Here is a 24393-nt window from a genome sequence, read left to right on the forward strand (position 1 = left end):
CTCATTCCAGAGGTTAAGTGCCTTGCTCAATGGCACAATGGCAGGATATGGCAATTAGGATGCTCACTTCCCATCATCTTTTCATGAGAGATTTGGGATTTGAACCGGCGACCCTCCCGTTTTCTGTCTCTCTTTGCTTTTGCCCCAAGCAACCTTATCACTGGTAAGTAGAATTTATTTTCTTACAACTTCTTACAATAAGATAAAACCTTATTTAGTATCTCTTATTTAAGCAATAAGGCCCGGAGGTGTGTGGTATATGGCCAGTATACCATGGCTAAGGGCTGTTCTTATGCACCGCGCAACACGGAGCGCTTGGATACAACACTTAGCCATGGTGTATTGGCCATATACTACAAACCCCCAAGATGCCTTATTGCTATTATAAACTGGTTTCCAATGTAATTAGAACAGTAATCAAGTCATTTGTGTCATACCTGTGGTATACGGTCTGATATAACACGGCCTTCAGCCAATCAACATCAACATTCAGTGCTCGAATGATCCGGTTTATAATATATATTTATTCTATCTAGAGATGCCAAAGTGGCGGACCCAGTCCTAAGTGGAGACAAACTGATCAGGTATACTTACAGTGAGAGTTAAAATTCTAGTCCAGTAGTAACATATTTAATTAGTTAGTCCGATAGTTACATATTTAGTTAGTCCAGTAGTTACATGTTTAGTTAGTTAGTCCAATAGTTACATGTTTAGTTAGTCTAATAGTTACATGTTTAGTTAGTCCAGTAGTTACATGTTTAGTTAGTTAGTCCAATAGTTACATGTTTAATTATTTAGTCCAGTAGTTACATGTTTAGTTAGTTAGTCCAATAGTTACATGTTTAATTATTTAGTCCAGTAGTTACATGTTTAGTTAGTTAGTCCAATAGTTACATGTTTAGTTAGTCTAATAGTTACATGTTTAGTTAGTCCAGTAGTTACATGTTTAGTTAGTTAGTCCGATAGTTACATATTTAGTTAGTTAGTCTAGTAGTTACATGTTTAGTTAGTTAGTCCAATAGTTACATGTTTAGTTAGTTAGTCTAGTAGTTACATGTTTAGTTAGTCTAATAGTTACATGTTTAGTTAGTTAGTCCAGTAGTTACATGTTTAGTTAGTTAGTCCAGTAGTTACATGTTTAGTTAGTTAGTCCAATAGTTACATGTTTAATTATTTAGTCCAGTAGTAACATGTTTAGTTAGTTAGTCTAGTAGTTACATGTTTGGTTAGTCTAATAGTTACATGTTTAGTTAGTTAGTCCAGTAGTTACATGTTTGGTTAGTCTAATAGTTACATGTTTAGTTAGTCCAGTAGTTACATGTTTAGTTAGTTAGTCTAGTAGTTACATGTTTAGTTAGTTAGTCTAGTAGTTACATGTTTAGTTAGTTAGTCCAGTAGTTACATGTTTGGTTAGTCTAATAGTTACATGTTTAGTTAGTCCAGTAGTTACATGTTTAGTTAGTTAGTCCAATAGTTACATGTTTAATTATTTAGTCCAGTAGTAACATGTTTAGTTAGTTAGTCTAGTAGTTACATGTTTGGTTAGTCTAATAGTTACATGTTTAGTTAGTTAGTCTAGTAGTTACATGTTTAGTTAGTTAGTCCAGTAGTTACATGTTTAGTTAGTTAGTCTAGTAGTTACATGTTTAGTTAGTCCAGTAGTTACATGTTTGGTTAGTCTAATAGTTACATGTTTAGTTAGTTAGTCTAGTAGTTACATGTTTAGTTAGTTAGTCCAGTAGTTACATGTTTAGTTAGTTAGTCTAGTAGTTACATGTTTAGTTAGTCCAGTAGTTACATGTTTGGTTAGTCTAGTAGTTACATGTTTAGTTAGTTAGTCCAGTAGTTACATGTTTAGTTAGTTAGTCTAATAGTTACATGTTTAGTTAGTCCAGTAGTTACATGTTTGGTTAGTCTAATAGTTACATGTTTAGTTAGTTAGTCCAGTAGTTACATGTTTGGTTAGTCTAGTAGTTACATGTTTAGTTAGTTAGTCCAGTAGTTACATGTTTAGTTAGTTAGTCTAGTAGTTACATGTTTAGTTAGTTAGTCCAGTAGTTACATGTTTAGTTAGTTAGTCTAGTAGTTACATGTTTAGTTAGTTAGTCCAGTAGTTACATGTTTAGTTAGTCTAGTAGTTACATGTTTAGTTAGTTAGTCCAGTAGTTACATGTTTAGTTAGTTAGTCCAATAGTTACATGTTTAATTATTTAGTCCAGTAGTTACATGTTTAATTATTTAGTCCAATAGTTACATGTTTAATTATTTAGTCCAATAGTTACATGTTTGGTTAGTCTAATAGTTACATGTTTAGTTAGTCCAGTAGTTACATGTTTAGTTAGTTAGTCCGATAGTTACATATTTAGTTAGTTAGTCTAGTAGTTACATGTTTAGTTAGTTAGTCCAGTAGTTACATGTTTAGTTAGTTAGTTAGTTAGTTAGTCCAGTAGTTACATACTGGCATGTTTTACATGTATACTATTTACATATTAAATTGTCTCGCCTTGTGATGAGAACTACAGGGTGATCTATTAAAGGGCTTTTCCAAACCACGCCTTTCATACTGAAACTACATTTAAAACATTTGTTGTATGACTTGTTTTAATTTGAGTGACAGGACATTTGAACATATTATACTGAACAAAAATATAAAAACGCAACATGCAACAATTTCAATTATTTTACTGAGTTATAGTTCAAACAAGAAAAGCAGTCAATTGAAAGAAATTCATTAGGCCTTAATCTATGGATTTCCCCCACAAAAGGGCTTTATTACGTACAGAAATACTCCTCAGTTTCATCAGCTGTCCGGGTGGCTGGTTTCAGACGATCCCGCAGATGAAGAAGCCGGATGTGGAGTTACTGGGCTGGCGTGGTTACACATTGTGAGGCCGGTTGGACGTACTTCCAAATTCTCTAAAACGAAGTTGGAGGCGGCTTATGGCATAGAAATTAACAGTAAATCCTCTGGCAACAGGTCTGGTGGACATTCCTGCAGCTCCCTTAAAACTTGAGACATCTGTGGCATTGTGTTGTGTGACAAAACTGGACATTTTAGAGTGGCCTTTTATTGTCCACGCCACAAGGTGAACCTCTGTAATGATCATGCTGTTTAATCAGCTTCTTGATATGACACACCGGTCAGATGGATGGATTATCTTGGCAATGGCTCACTAACAGGGATGTAAACAAATTTGTGCAAAACATTTGAGAGAAATAAGCTTTTGTGTCTATGGAACATTTCTTGGATCTTTTATTTCAGCTCATGAAACATGGGACCAACACTTTACATGTTGCATTTATATATTTTTGTTCAGTATAATATATTTTTTTGCATAAACATGAAAAATGTGAGGGTTAGTTTAGAATATTTTCTTTCAAAGGTATATTACTGTTACCCACTGACATTTTGAATACCAGCACCTCTGTCATGCTGATCCTCATCACAGGGGAACCACAGGGGTGGGTGCTGAGTCCCCTCCTGTTCCCCCTTGACTGCGTGGCTATGCACGTCTCCAACTCAATCATCAAGTTTGCAGATGATACAACAGTGGAAGGCCTGTTTACCAACAACAACGACAAAGCCTACAGGGAGGAGTGGTGCCAGGCAAATAACCTCTCCCTTAACGTCAACAAAACAAAGGAGCTGATCGTGAAATACAGGAAACAGCAGAGAGAGCACGCCCCCATCCACATCGACGGGGCCAGTGTGGAGAGGGTCAAAAGCTTCAAGTTCCTTGGCATGCACATCACTCAGGAACTGAAATGGTCCCTCCACACAGCCAGTGTGGTGAGGAAGGCGCCAATTCAACCTCAGGAGACTGAAGAAATTCGGCAAGACCCTCGCCAACTTCTACAGATGCACCATCGAGAGCATTCTGTCAGGCTGTATCACCGCCTGGTATGGCAACTGCACCACACGCAACCGCAGAGCTCCCCAAAAGGTGGTGCGGTCAGCCCAACGCATCACTAGGGGCACATTGCATGCCCTCCAGGATATCTACAGCACTTGGCCAAGAAGATCAACAAGAACCTCCGCCACCCGAGCCACGGCCTGTTCACCCTGATACCATCTAGCAGGCGGAGACAGTACAGGTGCATCGAAGCTGGGACCGAGAGACTGAAAAACAGCCTCCATCTCCTGGCCATCAGACTGCTGGAGCTAGAAACACAATAATTTACTGCACTGCTGGAGCTAGAAACACAATCATTAACTGCACTGCTGGAGCTAGAAACACAATCATGTACTGCACTGCTGGAGCTAGAAACAATCATTTACTGCACTGCTGGAGCTAGAAACACAATCATTTACTGCACTGCTGGAGCTAGAAACACAATCATTTACTGCACTGCTGGAGCTAGAAACACAATCATTTACTGCACTGCTGGAGCTAGAAACACAATCATTTACTGTACTGCTGGAGCTAGAAACACAATCATTTACTGCACTGCTGGAGCTAGAAACACAATCATTTACTGCACTGCTGGAGCTAGAAACACAATCATTTACTGCACTGCTGGAGCTAGAAACACAATCATTTACTGCACTGCTGGAGCTAGAAACACAATCATTTACTGCACTGCTGGAGCTAGAAACACAATCATTTACTGTACTGCTGGAGCTAGAAACACAATCATTTACTGCACTGCTGGAGCTAGAAACACAATCATTTACTGCACTGCTGGAGCTAGAAACACAATCATTTACTGCACTGCTGGAGCTAGAAACACAATCATTTACTGCACTGCTGGAACTAGAAACACAATCATTTACTGTACTGCTGGAGCTAGAAACACAATCATTTACTGCACTGCTGGAGCTAGAAACACAATCATTTACTGTACTGCTGGAGCTAGAAACACAATCATTTACTGTACTGCTGGAGCTAGAAACACAATCATTTACTGCACTGCTGGAGCTAGAAACACAATCATTTCACTGCACTGCTGGAGCTAGAAACACAATCATTTCACTGCACTGCTGGAGCTAGAAACACAATCCTTTACTGCACTGCTGGAGCTAGAAACACAATAATTTACTGCACTGCTGGAGCTAGAAACACAATCATTTACTGAACTGCTGGAGCTAGAAACAATCATTTCACTGCACCTGCTTAAACATCTGCTAATCTGTGTAAGCGACAAATAAACTTTGATTTGATTTTACATACCCTCTGTAGATTTGAATTGTGCAGTAGCAAAGTTGACTTTGGCAGGGTAGAAGAGGAGACTTGTGTTCCAGGATCCGGTCGAAGTAAAAAATGTAATACAAAGCTTTTCGGGATACAAGTAGTCATGTTAAAATGCAAAGGCTAACAGCACCAGAGGCTAACATGGATGGGATAACAGCCCTAGTGTCCAACAGCAAATGGCTACAAAGATATAATGGCTTAGAAGCCAAATGGCCCAAGACTAGTCATTCAGAATTTTAAACTGGGTGGTTCGAGCCCTGAATGCTGATTGGCTGAAAGCCGTGGTATACCAGACCGTACACCATGGGTATGACAAAACATGTATTATTTACTCTTCTAATTACATTGGTAACCAGTTTATAATAGCAATAAGGCAACTTGGGAGTTTGTGATATATGGCCAATGTACCACGGCTAAGGGCTGTGTCCTAGCACTCCGTGTTGCGTTGTTATTAAGAACAGCCCTTAGACGTGGTATATTGGCCATATACCACACCCCCTCGGGCCTTATTGCTTAATTATACATTATATATTAAAACCAACTGATACAACTTTCAATTGAACAATGACAACAGTGAGTCATTTGTTACTTTGAGTATAGATGGATGTTCAGTCAGTTCAAGGTTGGATTGTCACAAGTTGAGGCTTGTGAGTAATTAAGAAGGTTACTCATGATATGATTGGAAGCAAAGACGTGTGAGGATATGACATCTTGGTCATCTGGGTCGCCCCCTCACACCTCCTTCCTTCCATAGTATGATAACATGCCTCAAGTAAACAGTAGGTATTGCCTAGATACATCCTGAATGTTTGTAATACAGTCTGAAATGTGCAGGGTATTGGAGTAGGGCCACTGGGTGGTATGAGATTGATATAGCTCCCCCTGTCCTCATACCATACACAATTGTATTATGGCTCAACTCACAATCGTAATCAAGGGACTATTATGTGTAATTACTATGTGTGGTGTCTGTGGTGTCATCCTCACAGCTTTTATTTATCTGCAATTACAGAAATAAGGTTTAGGGGAGTTGGCCTGAAGTTGCAAGTTACAAATTGTAAGTGGACTTTATACGTTGGGTGCGGCTGTCTATGTAAACAATTTAAAATTGTTTCTCCGTCATGATAAACATAGCAGTAAGACATGTATGTAAAAAATAACATCTATTTCCCACATCTTGTTTTGGTATCTAAAAGGTTTCACATTGACCATTGTTTTCACAGGCATTTATTTTCATTTCACTGATTAATTATTAACTCAGTACTCTTTAGTCTTGGACAGACACATCTGCGATTGTTCCCTCACAGTGCAAATAGAACTTTGGACTCATTATTCCTACATGTGTATTATGTTAGATTCCTTAAAAAGGGAGTGTCTCTATGGAGTATCTCTACAATAGTGCATGCTTATGTTTCTCAAATCATGTCCATTCAAATGCATTCATTATATTGGATAGACAGTGGCTACACGACTGTGGGATATTTTCACCAGGACACTTGTTAAATCTGGTGTTAAATATTTTGTCAAAGAGAAACATAATAGTGACTAATCATCGTTGTCAGGTTGTGATCAGCTGATACAATGTATCACTGAGTGATGGTTATGCAGTGCAACAATGTAATAATGTTGTCCAACAATGTATTTGCAACTCCAGTATCATCATGACAGCTAATAAAAATGCACCAGGACCACCATAATTGATCCTATTAGTATGACTGTACCACAGACGTATTTGACTGTTCTATCCGTTTAAAAACGAGGAGGGATTTGGGAATATTCCCGGTAGTGACTTCATTTCCCGTGGTGCTTATGGGCGTTGGCTTCTGCACTCTAGTAAAAAGGTGTGGCCAGTTGACAACTATAGCTCAGGTAAGTCGAAACAGCTTTTTCTGATATTTAACAAATTATAACACGGAAAATGTAGGACTATCGAAGGTATGGCACGCTATTGTTCAAGTTTAGTGAAGTGCGTCAAGTAGTATACTGTGATTATTTTTCTCGACAAGAATTCGTTTCAGCTGTCACCAGATGTGATTTAACGTTAGTCTATCAAACTCCGAAAAATATGTTGTATTTAAAACCGTTAACGTAGGCAATTTGATTTAGATTATTCTGATTAAATGCCTTAAGTAACACACCTACCATAGTTCTCGAAAACCCCTTCTCTCTTTAGGGTTTTCACTGGTTAACTTCGCCCACGGCTGGCTCCATGTGAACTATAATTCCGAAGCTGTTTTAACATTTAGAAATGTCAATCATCGCTTGCGAAACTTTTTTCGAAAAACATATGCTCCTTTTTGATATCAGCAAGAAATAATCTTTCAAATTAAAATGATACTTATTGTAGCAGATTTTCACAGAGCCATAAACTGTGGGGCCGCCAGTTGACAAACCACACTTCCTCCTCAGTGACGCGTCCACACTGGTGTTCGACGCATGTTAGATAGCTAATAGGTACAAGTTGTCAGCTCTGTCTTACATAAACAAGCCCTGTAACATGGAGATATGGCCATGTGGGAACACTAACCTTTACCCTATAAAGATCTAGTAATATAACCTTTTTATGATTTCTTGCTGATATGAAAGATGTGTTCTTTATGTTTCTAAAGCCATACTGCAAGGGATGTGTTTTAATGTGTATAGCAGGTGTCGGGGCTCTTTACAAAAGTGCCCCGGGAAGAAGATAGCTCCACCAATAGACGCTAGCGTTAGTGTCTATGAATGGGCTAACCTACCAGTATGGTGGAATGTGCAACGTTGCACTGTCAATGAAGATGGCGTTGGAATTGCTGTACAAATTAGGCCATAATCAAAGAAATATGAATTGTTACCCAGCTCCTTCCCCCCTCAGTTGTAGAATATCCACTGCTGCAATGGCCAATGTTTGGGTAAGTTACCAGATATGTCACTCTAATTTCTGTAACGGAAATACTTTTTTCTACTAATTGTTGCTTCTGTTTACACATCTCTAAGCCACTTCTGTCCCTGGCCTGTGTTTGTTGGCTGGTTTCCAAGTAACTTCACTCCTCCACAGACTTGAGAGCAGACTCACATCTTAAAAAATAAAAAAAGATCCTCAAGACTCTTTCGAGTCGCTATGCGTCGATACTTCCAAAAGGTAAATTCTTCAACCCTTACCATGTACCTATGTTTGTCCTCTGTTGCGTGCCATTCTTAGTTTGCCGAAATCCATACGTTTTTAATAAAACGTTATTCAAATATACCACAATCACATAAATTGTGCCAATTTAATCTTAACAAGGAAATAGTTGGTGGTTGTATTTGATTATTAAAGTGATTTTCAGCAAACAAAGGCAATAACAGAGGTTAAAACATACGGGACACGGTGAGAGTTTAAGAATTTACATTTTTGAAGTGTCGACACATAGCGAGTCGGAGGTTCATTGGGGGGAAAAGAACTCAGTGAAGGATGACTGCTAGTCTTTGTCCATAATGATCCTCTGGTAATCTGTACATTTTCTTCTCAGGATGACTTGGATCTCCTTTTGGATTCACCTTCCTCTTTGACAGTAACGGTAGGCCTACTAAGTTATACTTGTATTTCAGCTATGGGCTATGTACCTTAATGTAATTAACTAGTTTTTACTGTTTCTTGATATGTTTTTCTGTTTCTCAGTCCACTACCCGAGGAACCATTAAAGAGAAAGCGGGATTCAAAGCAGCAGAAGATGTAGTTGCTCTACGGAAGGCCATAGAGGGAATAGGTAGGAATGTCAATCAATCCACCATACTCTCTAAACTCTTCACTCTACTCTACCACATACCAACCAAGAAATAACTTATTTGATGCCTCATGATAGGATTTTAAACTCCATGTGATCCTGTGTAGCTCAGTTGGTACAGCATGGAGCCTGCAATGCCAGGAATGTGGGTTCAATTCCCACAGGGGACCAGTATGGAGAAATAAAATAAAAAGTATGAAAATGTATGTCCACACTACTGTAAGTCACTCTGGATGACTGAAATGTAAAATTTCTGTTTCTATAAACATTGTGTGTTGATGTTCTCAGGTACCACTGAGAAGACTCTAGTTGAAGTTCTAACCGGGAGGAGCATTGCCCAGCGTCAGCTCATCTGTAAAGCGTACCAGGAAGCTGCCAATAGGGTACAACTATCCCTCTACTACTCTCAATATTAGCAGCATGATAGTTTTTCTCTAATTTATTTAAAACATCTTGTCCAGATATCTCTGAATATTACATGAGTCAATAGCCATCCCTGTTGATAACCCATGGCCTTTGACCCCCCCCCCCCCAGACATTAGTGGATGACCTGAAGGGGGACACCCATGGGGACTTTGAGGACTTGCTAGTTGCTCTGGTCACCCCTCCTGCTCTTTTCGACTGCCATGAGGTCATCAGAGCCATCAAGGTAAGGGACATTTATCTGTATTAGGTAACTATCTGGTACCAAACATTACAGTGAATGACCATTTATCATGTACTTTGTGCATACCTGCCTGTCTCACACACACACACACACACACACACACACACACACACACACACACACACACACACACACACACACACAGGGTCCTGGGACAACTGAGGAGACTTTAACAGAGATATTTGCCTCAAGATCCAACAAGCAAATCAAGGCTCTATCTGATGCTTACTTAGCAGGTTAGTAGTCTCTAAACTATCTTAGTATGTACTACTAAGGGCTCCCGAGTGGTGCAGCAGTCTAAGGCACTGCATCTCAGTGCTAGAGGCAATACTACAGACCCTGGTTCGATTCCAGGCTGTATCACAACTGGCCGTGATTGGGAGTCCTATAGGGCGCAGCAACATGGTTATGGTTTGGCCGGGGTAGGCCATCATTGTAAATTAGAATTTGTTCTTAACTCACTTGCCTAGTTAAATAAAAAATAGTATTAAAGTTGCATTATGCAGAAATCGCTCCGCCATTTCCTGGTTGCTAAAACTCTAATAGTTCGCCAAATTTCAGTTTGTGTGATAAAATAAGCAAGTATAGTATAGATAATCATTGTACCATCCAAACCACTGTGAAATTATATTTTCCATAACGAAAAATATTGTTGTATTAGCTGTTTGAAGTTACACCGACAGTAAAAGATGCAAAAACTACATTTAAGAATGGGAAGCATAGAAATAGCGCAAATAAAACAGATTTACTCTTCTTAGAATGATAGATCTATAACCCACATTTCTTAGTGAATTTGGTCGGTCGCCTAAAAAGTTACATATTGATTGTCAGTCATCTGTTAGTTGGATACTAATAAGATACTGTATTTGACCACAGAAACTGGGCGATTGATGACTCATGACCTCAAGTCTGAGGTATCTGGAGACTATGCTACAACACTTCTCATCTTGGCTGAGGTAAAATGAGAACTTTATTGTCCCCAGGGGGAATTTGACTTGGACTTACAAGTAACAGTGGTATTTCTGTTACATGTTTTTTTTTCAGCTGCTTGTGACCTATAAATCTTTGATTACTTTTTCAACCGTTCGGTGTCTGTCATTTTAAGGGAAAGCGAGATGAGAGTACGAATGTGGACCCGGCTAAAGCTAAAGCAGACGCTAAGGTACATTAAGATATGATGAATTTTGCAACCATGCTCAGTATTTCACTGGTCTTGGTTTTAAGCTTCCTTGGGAGTGACTCACTCAGACGTCCTGCCAAAGACTTGTCATCGTGAAGTGTAATTAAATATATTGGTTTGTTCCTCTTCCATGTTCTCTCACTCATGCCAATGCACGATAGTGCCTAACAAGTACTGTACTACATCTGTCTCGCTCTGTCTGTGTCCCTCCCCCTCTCTAGGCCCTGTACGAGGCAGGAGAGAAGAAGTGGGGGACTGATGAAAGCAAGTTCATTGACATCCTGTGTCACCGGAGTGTTCCTCAGCTGAGACAGAGTTAGTAACCTTGGTCTAGCAAAGCACTGACGGACACAATACTGTCGTCTGTTCTTCTGTGATGATGATGTAGGCTAATGGGTTGCGTGTTTCTCCCTCCCCTTACAGCCCTAGTGGAGTATAAGGCCTTGAGCAACAAAACTCTACAGGAGAGCATTGAGAGGGAGATGTCAGGGAATCTAGAGGATCTACTGGTGGCTATTGGTACGAAGGACTATTCACAGGTTTTGTTGCCCATCACTCTCAAAGATGTCATGCACTGTTATCGCTAACTAACGATTTGACTTTCCAGTGAAATGTGTGAAGAGTGTTCCTGCCTACCTGGCTGAGAGACTGTTCAAAAGCACAAAGGTGAGGAGAAGTCTTCCTGTTTATGCATTTTACAAATTGCTTACAGTATACATTTTATTTTTTAAGCTTCGTGCAGCTCATACACTATTCTCCACCCGCAGAGCCCAACGGGATACAAGGTCATAGTGCACGGTGGCTAGCCTGATGTCAGATCTGTTTGGGCTGTCTTGATAACTCCTATGGTCATTGTCATGCCAAACTGCACAAGAATGGCCATCTGATTTTCCTAAACTGCACAAACAGATCTGGGGCTGACATGTTTTGTTTCATTTCCTCTAATCCAGTGGGCTCTGGTGGTGTAGAATGTTAATCTGTGGGGTTTTGGGATTAATCCAGTGGTTGTGTGTTCAGGGCGTGGGGACCACAGAGTCCATTCTGACCAGGATAATGGTTGGCCGCTCTGAGATGGACATGCTGGACATCAGGGCAGAGTTCAAAAAGCTGTTTGGCTGTTCTCTCTACTCCACCATCAAGGTATTTGCTGATAATCTTGCTGACTGGTAACATACTTGTCCTATAGCTACATGTCATGGGGTCAATTTTCTAATGTTTACAGCTCGATTTGTTTTGAGCAATTAGTTACAGTGCATTCAAAGTATTCAGACCCCCTTGACCCCTTTACTTATTGTTTTTGTTGAAGCATGTTTGGTAGTGATTACAGCCTCAATTCTTCTTGGGTATGACTCTACAAGCGTGGCACACTTGTATTTGGAGAGTTCTTCTCTGCAAATCCTCTCAAGCTCTGTCAGGTTGGATGGGGAGCGTCACTGCACAGCTATTTTCAGGTCTCTCCAGAGATGTTCGATCGGGTTTAAGTCCGGGCTCTGGCTGGGCCACTGAAGGACATTCAGTCTTGTCCTGAAGCCACTCCTGCATTGTCTTGGCTGTGTGCTTAAGGTCGTTGTCCTGTTGGAAGGTGAACCTTCGCCCCAGTCTGAGGTCCTGAGTGCTCTGGAGCAGATTTTCATCAAGGATCTCTCTATACTTTGCTCCGTTCATCTTTCCCTCGATCCTGACTAGTCTCCCAGTCCCTGCCGCTAAAAAACATCCCCACAGCATGATGCACATTTATCACTCCAGTGTTTAATTGCTAAATTGTAATTACTTCGACACTACGGCCTATTTATTGCCTTACCTCCCTAATCTAACCTCATTTGCCCACACTGTATATAGAGTTTTCTATTGTGTTATTGACTATACGTTTGTTTATTCCATGTGTAACTCTGTTGTTTGTGTCGCACTGCTTTGCTTTATCTTGGCCAGGTCGCAGTTGTAAATGAGAACTTGTTCTCAACTGGTCAACCTGGTTAAATAAAGGTGAAATAAGTCAAATACTGCCACCACCATGCTTCACCGTAGGAATGGTGCCAGGTTTCCTCCAGACGTACCGCTTGACATTCAGGCCAAAGAGTTCAGTCTTGGTTTCATCAGACCAGAGAATCTTGTTTCTCATGGTCTGAGAGTCTTTAGGTGTCTTTTGGCAAACTCCAAGCGGCTGTCATGTGCCTTTTACTGAGGAGTGGCATCCGTCTGGTCACTCTACCATAAAAGCCTGATTGGTGGAGTGCTGCAGAGATGGTTGTCCTTCTGGAAGGTTTTTCCCTATCTCCACAGAGGAACTGGAGCTCTGTCAGAGTGCCCATCGGGTTATTGGCCACCTCCCTGAGCAAGGCCCTTCTCCCCCGATTGCTCAGTTTGGCCGGGCGGCCAGCTCTGGGAAGAGTCTTGGTGGTTTCAAACTTCTTCCATTTAAGAATGGAGGCCACTGTGTTCTTGGGGACTTTCAATGCTGCAGAATTTATTTTGGTACCCTTTCCCAGATCTGTGCCTCGACAGAATCCTGTCTTGGTTTTTGCTCAGACATGGCCTGTCAACTGTGGGACCTTATATAGACAGGTGCGTGTGCCTTTTCAAATCATGTCCAATCAATTGAGTTTACCACAGGTGGACTCCAATCAAGTTGTAGAAACATCTCAAGGACGATCAAAGGAAACAGGATGTACCTGAGCTCAATTTCGAGTCTCATAGCAAAGGGTCTGAATACTTATTTACATAAGGTATTTCTGTTTTCGCTTTGTCATTATGGGGTATTGTGTGTATCTTTAGGGGGAAATATTTAATCAATTTTAGAATAAGGCTGTAACGTAACAATGTGGAAAAAGGCAAGGGGTCTAAATACTTTCCGAATGCACTGTATCTGATTTTTATTTAATGGCTGCCGAAATAAACATGATTGGAATTGATTTATTTTCAGCCCTACCCCCTATCTTGTGATTTTATTATTTGGTCAGCCAATCTGATCTGCATATGCGATTGCGAATCAGACCTTTTTATTGTGATTTGGGGATTTTTATTTTTTTGTGGCGTTTTCTGTCTTGCCTGGTCAGTCATAAGTGTTCAGTCACTATGGCAACGCTCTGTAGATTCTCTGTGGAGGAAATGATTGACTAAGAGTATGATCAATTTCACAGATCCTATGTGTCATAGCCATGTAAAAGTCCTCTCCATCCCTGTGTTCAATTGTAGTCTGAAACTGCTGGAAGTTATGGACAAGCTCTGCTGAAGCTGTGTGGTGAAGACGACTAAGGTCCTGTCTACTTGGCGTTGTGGAGCCTCCCACCGAAGGATCGTAACAATGTGAAGGCTGTAGTGCACTGCACAGGTTCGATTTATTATAGACACACTCACTGTGTTTCCCTGAGAAACGTGGATATGTTTGTTTCAATGTTCAAAGTTTGACATTGGGATGTGTAACCTGGAACATGTAATGTGTTCAGCCAGCCCAGACACACTCCAGGATTCCTTAGCCAGAGTCACTTATTCTGTTTCATGTGTTTCCAACATTTACATTCCTGAATGCATCTCATTAAGACAAACCTTTATTGTTATTATCCAAATTATTATAGATATCAGGAAGGTATTCTCTGTTCTTGTATGAGAAGTACTATTAAAAATGTTTACTAACAGTTGCTTGTCATGTGGTCTTTTGTCCAGTGGGTGGCGATAAAGCATATCTGCAGAATACCATGTTCAGTGATTCAGTTTAGAAATGTTAAGTTCAGTTTTCTTGTAAAGTGGTTTTACAAAGACTTGAATTGGATTTGCTAACAATAACTGACAATGCTTCTGAATCAATGTGAAATTGAGTTTTTTTTATACAAAGCCCAGATCTCATCCTGTAATCCTCAAAACAATGTTGACATGTAATGCAGTGATTTAAGCTGTTTAGCCTAATTCTGATATAATTTATGATTGGTATTTTACATGGCATGACTATTTCATCTCTGTCTGCACCTGAGAATAAAGGCAATTTGTCAAGTGAGACAAAGTGTGATAAATCCTCCTGCTCTGCGATGTTTTGCCAACACTGTCGTGAAGAAAGATATGCTTAGTCATTATCTCAGGCAAGACTGTCTAATCTGGAGATTTGTTGTCTGTTGGGAGTATTTACTCTAAATCAAATCAAATTTATTTATATAGCCCTTCTTACATCAGCTGATATCTCAAAGTGCTGTACAGAAACCCAGCCTAAAACCCCAAACGGCAAGCAATGCAGGTGTAGAAGCACGGTGGCTAGGAACCCTTTCTTACAAAATTCCAATTAGTAGCTGTAACAAAAGAACAATGGCTGTAGATTATAATCCCTCAATTTGCACTGGGAGGTCAGAGATTACAACAGATTGTAGAATGGGATTAATTGAAAATATTGTTTTGACAACTATGCCTTTGTATAAGATGTGATGGCAAGGAGACTGCTCTCGTTAACTTTGAGGATGATGGCATTTTCTAATAACCGTATATAGCCACAAGTGAGAGTAATGGCTTCTTTTTTCTGACATTTGAATTCAACAATGACATTCCTTTTAGGCATTCTTTATTAATTTATAATACTCGAGACATGTCATATTACAGATAGATTAAAACAATGTGCCCCTTTAGTCAGTGCATTCCAGCATTCAAAAGTAAGTCCATCAGTAATGCCTAAATGAATGGAAAAACAAATGTTGGACAACCAAAGACTGACATTATAGCAACCAGGAAAAATACAGTGAAATAAAGGCATACTTGAAACAAAAGCTAATTTACAAACAAGGCTAACGAACAGTCATTACAGGCTGTGAATGTCATAGTGGGCCTTTAACGGCTGTGATATGTTCTGAGCATCATTATCTGACAAGGTCGAATGACCTCTATGGGTATTAGCTACACAGTAGATCTACAATACAGGAGGTTGGTGAGGGGAGGACGGCTCATAACAATGGTATTAAAACACTTGTATCATTCCATCAAATCAATTCCAGCCATTACTATAAGCTCACCCCCCTCCCCAATTAAGGTGCCACCAGCCACCTGTGATCTACAGGACACCATATTGTGCATAGATAGACCTGTCAGTAATGTGATTGTAAAACCATACAGTATTAGTCATACAATAGATAATACTGGCCTCTAAAGTATTTGTTCTTATGCAGTTGTTCACACACCCATGTACAGTATATAGTAAACACCATCAGCGGGGTTGCAAAAACTGGGTGCAACCGGTTTTCAGTGGAAATGGAAGAGCCTGTGACGCGACTTCAGCTTTTGGACCCTTAAAAACGCGACGCTCCATCTTAACTCCTTCACATTTACTGGATTGGTTGAACAGTGCAGAACAGAACCTCCCACAAGTTATATAAAAAAAAAAAATAATACTCAGGACCAGAATGTGGGGTATCCTACTCAGGTGTTTATTTTATGTCGCTACGCTAGGTTATATAGTAAGTGACTAGAGGGACGGATTCATAAATAGTCTATTAACAAACAAATTAAAGCAAGGGTCATTTACTCCCAATCTATTTAATTGGGTTTATGTTTAAATGTAACCAACTCTCTAAACAGTTCCTGAATCAGCCCTTAGATTCAAGTGGATTGTGAGAGGAAGGGGGTCAGTTGACCACTAATACTAAAAGTAACCCCACCATTAATGAAATACAGTAAGATAACTACTCAGCCCCACCATTAATGAAATACAGTAAGATAACTACTCAGCCCCACCATTAATGAAATACAGTAAGATAACTACTCAATCCCACCATTAATGAAATACAGTAAGATAACTACTCAACCCCACCATTAATGAAATACAGTAAGATAACTACTCAATCCCACCATTAATTAAATACAGTAAGATAACTACGCAGGCAAAAATAACTGAACATAGGCTCTATGTTCGGTTTCCAAAGGATATATATTCTAGATTGCACATAACCCTTGTAAAGGCCCATGTGCTCAAGAAAGCATTTCAAGAAGTACCATTTCACAGCATGTAACATTCAAACAGTAGCTTACATGCAAATTAATAGATACAAATCAGGTTAAAAAAACTATCTTGAATACGAAAAGATAATCGGAGAATCACAGAATATGTTCAGTTGAAGCTGTACTGTGTGTCCTAGTGACTTCACCAAGACTGGTCCCAGGTCTGTTTGTGCCATCTTGCTTCCCAGACCTGCGACCAGGCTATGACTGACATGTCTTTCCTTCTTATAACCTGGCCTTACAGAAGTCTCAGCAGAAAGCACATACGATTGCATACCACCAATCGCAATCCTTAAAACCAGAGAGATGGTTTCACTCTTTTACTCGTTCGCTCTTTCTACAGACATCTGCAAGGTCTAACGGTGCGGTTATAGATTTTCTGGTAGGGAGGCTATGCTCTTGTCTGCTTGACTGGGCATCTGTATGATAGAATTCTAGAGGTCTGTAGTCTGGTTTAATTGCATCGAGTGGCTACAGTACAGGCGGTTGTTGCTCAGTCGGTGGCTGGGCCAGCTTAAGGCTCTAGTCACTGCTTGTGTAGCAACCTGGTCTCTCAGCAATTTGTATTATTCTGTACGTAATTCTGAGACACTTCATTTAGAATGATATGTTACGTTTCGTATTGTATGTATTCATTTGTGGATGTCATCATCCACTTCGTATGATAAGTTATGAATTACAATTTGGATGATATGTTAAGAATTTGCTAAATGTACAATTTGTTATGAATCTGTAAATGTGCAATATGCTACGAATTTGCAATACGTATGATATGTTACGAATACCAATTCGTTGTACCCAACGTTAGCTAGCTGGCTAATGTTAGCTAGTTTAGGGTTACGGGTTAAGGTTCGGAGTTAGGTTAAAGGGTTCAAGTTAGGGGAAGGGCTGGCTAAAAGAGTTAGGGGAAGGGTTAGCTAACATGCTAAGTAGTTTCAAAGTAGCTCAAAAGTTGTAAGTAGTTGAAAAGTTGCTAAAGTTGTCAGTGACGAGATTTGAACACAAAACCTTTTGGATAGCTAGACATTCACCCACCCATCCACCTCGACCAACCACCCATACCAAACGTAACATATCATACTAATTTGAGTGTCCCGGATTTACTTTTACTATGTTACGTCTAGTCTATGAGACCAGGCTGGGTGTAGAAAGGAGGGCAGGGCTGGCTGTGCCTGAATTTCATTATATATACTGCAGTCTGGTGCCACCAGTAGAGCAAAAACACCACAAGGACATGCCACACCTGGTGGCTGGCACCCAGATAGTTCAGTTGACCTGTGGAGGTCAAAGTGCATCACAAGGTCACTTGAGCAAGACAAGGTGCACTTAATCACACGAATGGTTATTTGCTATTCAAGGTAATTTGTAATATTGTGGAATAGATGTGTCAAGCATGAAGGCTCACCTGGGAAGCAGCGTTCTGGGATTTTAGAGATGTAGAAGAGGAACGCAGCTCCAGCTATCAAATACATCACAATCACACGAGGGAGGAACAACTGCAGACAGAACAGATGGTAAGGGTAACAATACTGAACTCTGATGCATAATTGTACTGTTTATGAATGTGTTATGAAGTCAACACACTTTCAAATAAAGTGTTAATTCAGGAATCTGTTGCCTCACCTGGACGACAGCTGAGCCGAGGCCTTCATTGAGCCAGACCCAGTGGCCGGCGGGGATGATCCCGTAGCCAGCCACGGAGCAGAAGAGGGCAGTACGCTGGTGTCGCCACTCCTTAGAGTGGTAGTGAGGGTGGATCTGAGCTAAGAACACGGCCAATATCAACGCTAGAGCAGTCACCAGGTACACCTGTCTCCAGAACTATTGATGAGAGAAAGAGGGTGGGGGTAGTAGACAGGAAACGGGGAAAGATATGTGGGGAGAAGAGATGGGATTTCAGAGCCAGTTTGCACAAGTATACATTTACAAAAACAAACAGTATGAGTGGAAAAAGAAAACAAATAATGGAATGTATTATTGCCGAACATACAGTGATGCAGTAGAAGGCATAGAAGACCCCTGGAATGTAACAGCCCAGGATTCCCACAGAGATTCCAACGAAGTCCAGCGCCAACCAGCGGTGACACGTCTTCTCTGAGAGGTGGCAGGAGAACATGTGATACCCTGCAGAACACAGCATGCACACCTAGAAAAACAGGTAAAATACACCAGCTTTACTTCTCCTGAACACAGGTAAGACCTGTAAACCACAACAAAATAAGACTGACAGATAGCTGTGACCTCTCACTCTCTTTCTTTCTATCTGTCTCTTTCTTTCTGTCCGTCTCTCTTTCACTCTCACCCACCCACCCACCTACCCAAACACACACCACACACCTGAAAGCAGAAGAGCGCTATGCAATAGATGACATAGTCTTCTCTGTTGGCACCTGAACCTGGCAGGACTGTAGACATGTCATTCACCCCCAGTAGGAAGAACAGGAGGAAGCCCAACAGATGAGTCCATATGTTGACTGTTTCATTGGACAGCACAAAGATGCTAGAAGGGTGGAAAACAATACACAACAACTAGCCTGGTTCCAGATCTGTTTGTGCTATCTTGCCAACTGCTATGGTAATTTTGTTTGACATGACAATAACCATATGAGTTGGCAAGACAGTATAGACCTGGGACCAGGCTATACAACAACTAGCAACAACACTGTACAACAACGTACTACTTTACATTGAGCTTAGCTATATTATTCTCTTGACATACCTTTTTAAACAAAGTTTGGATTGTAAACGGGCTCTGTATCCATCTGTAATGTAAGGGTTTTCTTTCATGAATAACGGGATCTGTTCAAATGTGTACAGGCGGATTCCCCTCGGCATAAGGACGGGCCAGTAACTGGCCAGCCACTGGTAACTTCCCAGGAGTAACTTGAGGAGTTTATGAGGCATTTTGGAACATCAGATTTCACGGTTCTGGCACAGGTTTAAGGCTGAAAAGATGAAAGGGGCACAACAAGGTAAAGTTATGGCATGGCACTAAGGTGTCACTGCAATCTAAGGTTGGCCGAAGATACCGACCCTATCATTATGCTTGTTTACACTGAGCTGCACTGGGGTCTAAACGCAATCATGGTTACATTAAGATACTGTGGAGCCGACAGGAGATAAGGGTCGGAAAATGTACCTCAATTAAGGGATGGGTACTTTACTGCAAGTTGTACCTTCATCCACACTTCATCTACACTGTACACACATCCACACTGAAAAACTGGAAAAACAGCCCTTTGTGTTATCAGGCTAGCTAACATCAGCCAAAGCAGCCATTATGGAATGGCACGTGGCGTTGAACAACAAAGGAGCTGATTGGCTGACCCTACATTCCAAAATGACTGCGGTGGCTACTACTAGCTAGCATGAGAACAAAAAGGGCAGTTTTCTGGGAAAATTAGCAGTATTTCAATCTTCTCGATGTATCAGTGTGGATAAAGGTCAAAATTAGTGGCATATCCCATCCTGCATTGAGGTATGTTTTCCGATCCATATCTCGCGCCAGCTCCAGTGTTTTAAAAGCTGATTTTATGGTCAATCCGATTCTGCAGTGGCTGTACAGCATTTACAGCAATGCAGCCTCCACAGAAGTCAGAGCATTCCTACATCTTGAGTTTCGGGCAGCTGTCATACTCATCCAATAAATTGTTCTGCACCGCACCACTCGTAGCGATTCAGGATTCATCTCTACAGCCATCCAGCTAATTACGAGCAACTGGCTAAACAAAAAGAAAATACCTTACCTCTTCTGAGTTGTTGGAGTCCGTTTCCCGGTGCTTGACATAGCTCAGCCAAAATAGCATGAAGTAAAAAGGATGCACCGTTTTCCACCTGAATCTCCATCCCGAATCTCCTCATTGCCCCCCAGCAAAATCAGCCTACATTTAGGCTGTTGTTTATGTGTATTTCACACTATATGTTTGTATGGAGGTCAACCCCAATACATGTTCATGTCATCAATCAACTGCATTACAGTTTAAAACGACTTTGACTACACCACCAATTTCTGTGTGCTAGCTATGCTAACCTGCTTATACAAACGGGAGTTAGCATTTACTAGTCACTTTTTCTAAACCTGAAAATGAACAACTTCTAAATGTTATGCAGCGAAAACAGCAAAATATATCCAAATTGGGAATTTAGTACCCACATTATGGGCCTGTTACAATACATCAATCATGACGGATTTGACAAATATTCACTTAGTTCAGATTTGTTGAATGTGGGCCAATCCATTGCCCTTCTATCCCCCACGGTCTGCATTCCATTGACCTCTTTACTGCATCTACAGTTGAAGTCGGAAGTTTACATACACCTTAGCCAAATATATTTAAACTCAGTTTTTCACAATTCCTGACATTTAATCCTTGTAAAAATTCCCTGTTTTAGGTCAGTTAGGATCACCAGTTTATTTTAAGAATGTGAAACGTCAGAATAATAGTAGAGAGAATGATTTATTTCAGATTTTATTTATTTCATCACATTCCCAGTGGGTCAGAAGTTTACATACAATCAATTAGTATTTGGTAGGATTGCCTTTAAATTGTTTAACTTGGGTCAAACGTTTTGGGTAGCCTTCCAAAAGCTTCCCACAATAAGTTGGGTGAATTTTGGCCCATTCCTCTTGACAGAGGTGGAACTGAGTCAGGCTTGTAGGCCTCCTTGCTCACACACACTTTTTTCAGTTTGAACACAATTTTTTTTATAGGCTTGAGGTCAGGGCTTTGTGATGGCCACTCCAATACCTTGCCTTTGTTGTCCTTTAGCCATTTTGCCACAACTTTGGAAGTATGCTTGGGGTCATTGACCATTTGGAAGACCCATTTGTGACCAAGCTTTAACTTCCTGACTGATGTCTTGAGATGTTGCTTCAATATATCCACATAATTTCCCTGCCTCATGATGCCATATATTTAGTGAAGTGCACTAGTCCCTCCTGCAGCAAAGCACCCCCACAACATCATGCTGCCACCCCCGTGCTTCACGGTTGGGATGGTGTTGTTCAGCTTGCAAGCCTCCCCCTTTTTCCTCCAAACATAACGATGGTCATTATGGCCAAACAGTTCTATTTTTGTTTCATCAGACCAGAGGACATTTCTCCATGTGTAGTTGCAAACCGTAGTCTGGCTTTTTTATGGCGATTTTGGAGCAGTGGCTTCTTCCTTGCTGAACAGCCTTTCAGATTATGTCGATATAGGACTCGTTTTACTGTGGATATAGATACTTTTGTACCTGTTTCCTCCAGCATCTTCACAAGGTCCTTTGCTGTTATTCTGGGATTGATTTCACTTTTCGCACTAAAGTACGTTCACCTCTAGCAGACATAACGCTTCTCCTTCCTGAGCGGTTTGATGGCTGCGTGGTCCCATGGTGTTTAAACTTGCGTACTATTGTTTGTACAGATGAAAGTGGTACCTTCAAGCATTTGGGAATTGCTCCCAAGGATGAACGAGACTTGTGGAGGTCTACAATTGTTTTTCTGAGGTCTTGACTGATTCCTTTGATTTTCCCATGATGTCACGCAAAGAGGCACTGAGTTTGAAGGTAGTCCTTGAAATACATCCACAGGTACACCTACAATTGACTCAAATGATGTCAATTAGCCTATCCGAAGCTTCTAAAGCCATGACATAATTTTCTGGAATTTTCCAAGCTGTTTAAAGGCACAGTCAACTTAGTGTATGTAAACTTCTGACCAACTGGAATTGTGATACAGTGAATTATAAGTGAAATAATCTGTCTGTTAACAAATGTTGGAAAAATGACTTGTGTCATGCCAAAACTATAGTTTGTTAACAAGACATTTGTGGAGTGGTTGAAAAATGAGTTTTAATGACTCCAACCTCAGTGTATGTAAACTTCCAACTTCAACTTTATTCCTATTATTATTTATTTTTAACCTTGATTTAACTAGGCAAGTCAGTTAAGAACAAAATCTAATTTACAATGACGGCCTACCCCGGCGACGCTGGGCAATATGTGTGCCGCCCAATTACGGACAGATGTGATACAGCCTGGATTCAAACCAGGCACTGTAGTGATGCCGCTTGCACTGAGATGCAGTGCCTTAGACTGCTGCGCCACTCGGGAGCTTCCTCCACAATGTCTTTCTAGGAGTTCAAACTTATTTTTGTGTCTTTGAAATCCCTACATAAAGATGTATTATATTGGTGAATTTGTTCTGATAGTCTTTCGTCAAAGTTCTCCATGTTTTTTTGTGAAGTAAGCGAGTTTGTGTTTATACAGGATGAACTGCCCCCCACCTACCATCAACCAATCATGCCATTGTGGAGCAATATGCAGTGCTTGACTTGGACTGAAATAGGTGCCGGTACTCAATTTTGGTGCCGGTACGGTTTATATTTATGTGCAGCACCTCTACAATACTTTTAAGCTAATATTCTATAAGAGGAACAGGAGCTCAAGCAGTATAAAATGTGAGTTGCCAGTACTAGTGGGTAGCCTCGTGGTTAGAGCGTTGGGCCAGGAACAGGAAGGTTGCTGGATCGAATCCTTGAGCTGACAAGGTACAAATCTGTCCTTCTGAACAAAGCAGTTAAACCAATGTTCCCCATGTCCTGAAGACATTGATTAAGGCAGCCCCCTGCACCTCTCTGGGTTAAATGTGGAAGATACATTCAGTTGGACAACTGACTAGGTATCCCCCCTTTCACTACTCAGCTCCCGACAGTATTAAGCACTGGCTACATGAAAATATGTTGAGCCGTATGTATTGCCATATGGGGCTAGATTTGGCATTTTCAAGCCTCCAAAGGCTCTGCAATTTTGCATCATAACCTCCACATGGAGCCTCCTGGTGGCATTGACAGATCAAGAATAAATAGGCTTTTAATGTAACCATGATTGCGTTCCGACCCCAGTGCAGCTCAGTGTAAACAAGCATAATGGTAGGCGTCAGTATATTCTGGCAAGCATAACGTTAGATCGCTTTTCTAGGAAAGACGAATAGAGGATCTGAACCTATAACTAATAAAATTGGCAAGTCAACATGCTTTTGGTAATAGATCATTTATTGGAATAAATCAGAGCTAAGCGATTGATCAAAATATATGCATTCCTCTTGCATTCCAACTTGAAATTTAGCCGGACATGCTAGCATGCGGAATTGATCTCGCAGAGAGTAAATTACCTTTTGTTGCATGCTATCGATGGCTACGTGATGTCATCTAGCTACAATACACCTTACTTTGTGATTTAGCAAGCTATTAATACAATATTTTAAGCAACTGGCTAGCCCCGCAGCTCATGCTGGAAAATACATAAGCACAAAACAAAAAAACTGAGTTCTAAAATTACACAATGGACATGGCTGCGCAAGTCGTGCCCGAGGACCCCCTCTCTGGACTTTATAAACTGCCTGAATACAATACGATCAAAGACAGTAACTCTGTGATACGATTTCATGAACACCAGTTTAAGTCTGGGTGGCTCCAAATATCTGATCATAAATAAAAGCTTTTTTTATGGCCCATCTGGATATTATGGAAATGACCCAAATAGCCAAATGTATATGATTTATGATACAGCTACAGCAATGATTTCATTTTACTAAAATTAATAGCTATACTGGAGAGATAGAAAGATATGAACAAGTCAATTTATTGAAGAATATAGAATATT

General features: G+C 40.5%; 2 protein-coding genes across 5 annotated transcripts; one reads left to right on the forward strand and one right to left on the reverse strand.

Annotated features, from left to right (window-relative positions):
* The first annotated feature begins 6964 nt into the window (after positions 1–6964).
* anxa3b (annexin A3b) lies at positions 6965–14414 on the forward strand. Of its 3 annotated transcripts, XM_055862267.1 has the most exons (14): positions 6994–7061; positions 8044–8080; positions 8681–8728; positions 8830–8917; positions 9224–9318; positions 9471–9584; positions 9748–9838; positions 10479–10558; positions 10708–10764; positions 11004–11097; positions 11206–11301; positions 11390–11448; positions 11800–11922; positions 13975–14414. In XM_055862267.1, exons 2-14 carry the CDS (start codon positions 8066–8068, stop codon positions 14032–14034), a joined length of 1020 nt encoding a protein of 339 aa, XP_055718242.1. In that variant the 5' UTR covers positions 6994–7061; positions 8044–8065; the 3' UTR covers positions 14035–14414. The 3 variants fall into 3 exon arrangements, with proteins under 3 accessions (XP_055718236.1, XP_055718242.1, XP_055718228.1); XM_055862261.1 differs by lacking the exon at positions 8044–8080 and having other exon boundaries at positions 6965–7061; XM_055862253.1 differs by lacking the exon at positions 6994–7061 and having other exon boundaries at positions 7068–8080.
* An 891-nt stretch (positions 14415–15305) lies between these two features.
* On the reverse strand, positions 15306–24121 carry LOC129811106 (progestin and adipoQ receptor family member 3-like). 2 transcript variants are annotated; one of them, XM_055862277.1, is made up of 7 exons: positions 23903–24121; positions 19469–19694; positions 19087–19249; positions 18740–18895; positions 18373–18570; positions 18155–18245; positions 15306–18024 (listed from the first exon to the last, which is right to left on the reverse strand). In XM_055862277.1, the coding sequence occupies exons 2-7, from the start codon at positions 19651–19653 to the stop codon at positions 17870–17872; spliced, it is 948 nt and encodes a 315-aa protein (XP_055718252.1). In that variant the 5' UTR covers positions 19654–19694; positions 23903–24121; the 3' UTR covers positions 15306–17869. The 2 variants fall into 2 exon arrangements, with proteins under 2 accessions (XP_055718252.1, XP_055718263.1); XM_055862288.1 differs by lacking the exon at positions 23903–24121 and adding an exon at positions 20496–23881.
* Positions 24122–24393: the final 272 nt, after the last annotated feature.

Source organism: Salvelinus fontinalis, chromosome 2 (genome assembly GCF_029448725.1).
Source record: "Salvelinus fontinalis isolate EN_2023a chromosome 2, ASM2944872v1, whole genome shotgun sequence".
Classification (NCBI taxonomy): domain Eukaryota; kingdom Metazoa; phylum Chordata; class Actinopteri; order Salmoniformes; family Salmonidae; genus Salvelinus; species Salvelinus fontinalis.

Excerpts from the sequence above, each read along its gene's own strand:
- LOC129811106 (XM_055862277.1), bottom strand. The coding sequence starts at position 19,653 with ATGCCTCATAAACTCCTCAAGTTACTCCTGGGAAGTTACCAGTGGCTG. Across the intron at positions 19,250-19,468 it reads TCCAAACTTTGTTTAAAAAG|CATCTTTGTGCTGTCCAATG; the intron begins GTATGTCAAGAG and ends CCACCCTTCTAG. Across the intron at positions 18,571-18,739 it reads ATGCCTTCTACTGCATCACT|TTCTGGAGACAGGTGTACCT; the intron begins GTATGTTCGGCA and ends TCTCATCAATAG.
- anxa3b (XM_055862253.1), top strand. The coding sequence starts at position 7,910 with ATGAATGGGCTAACCTACCAGTATGGTGGAATGTGCAACGTTGCACTG. Across the intron at positions 8,729-8,829 it reads CTTCCTCTTTGACAGTAACG|TCCACTACCCGAGGAACCAT; the intron begins GTAGGCCTACTA and ends TCTGTTTCTCAG. Across the intron at positions 11,302-11,389 it reads GGATCTACTGGTGGCTATTG|TGAAATGTGTGAAGAGTGTT; the intron begins GTACGAAGGACT and ends TTGACTTTCCAG.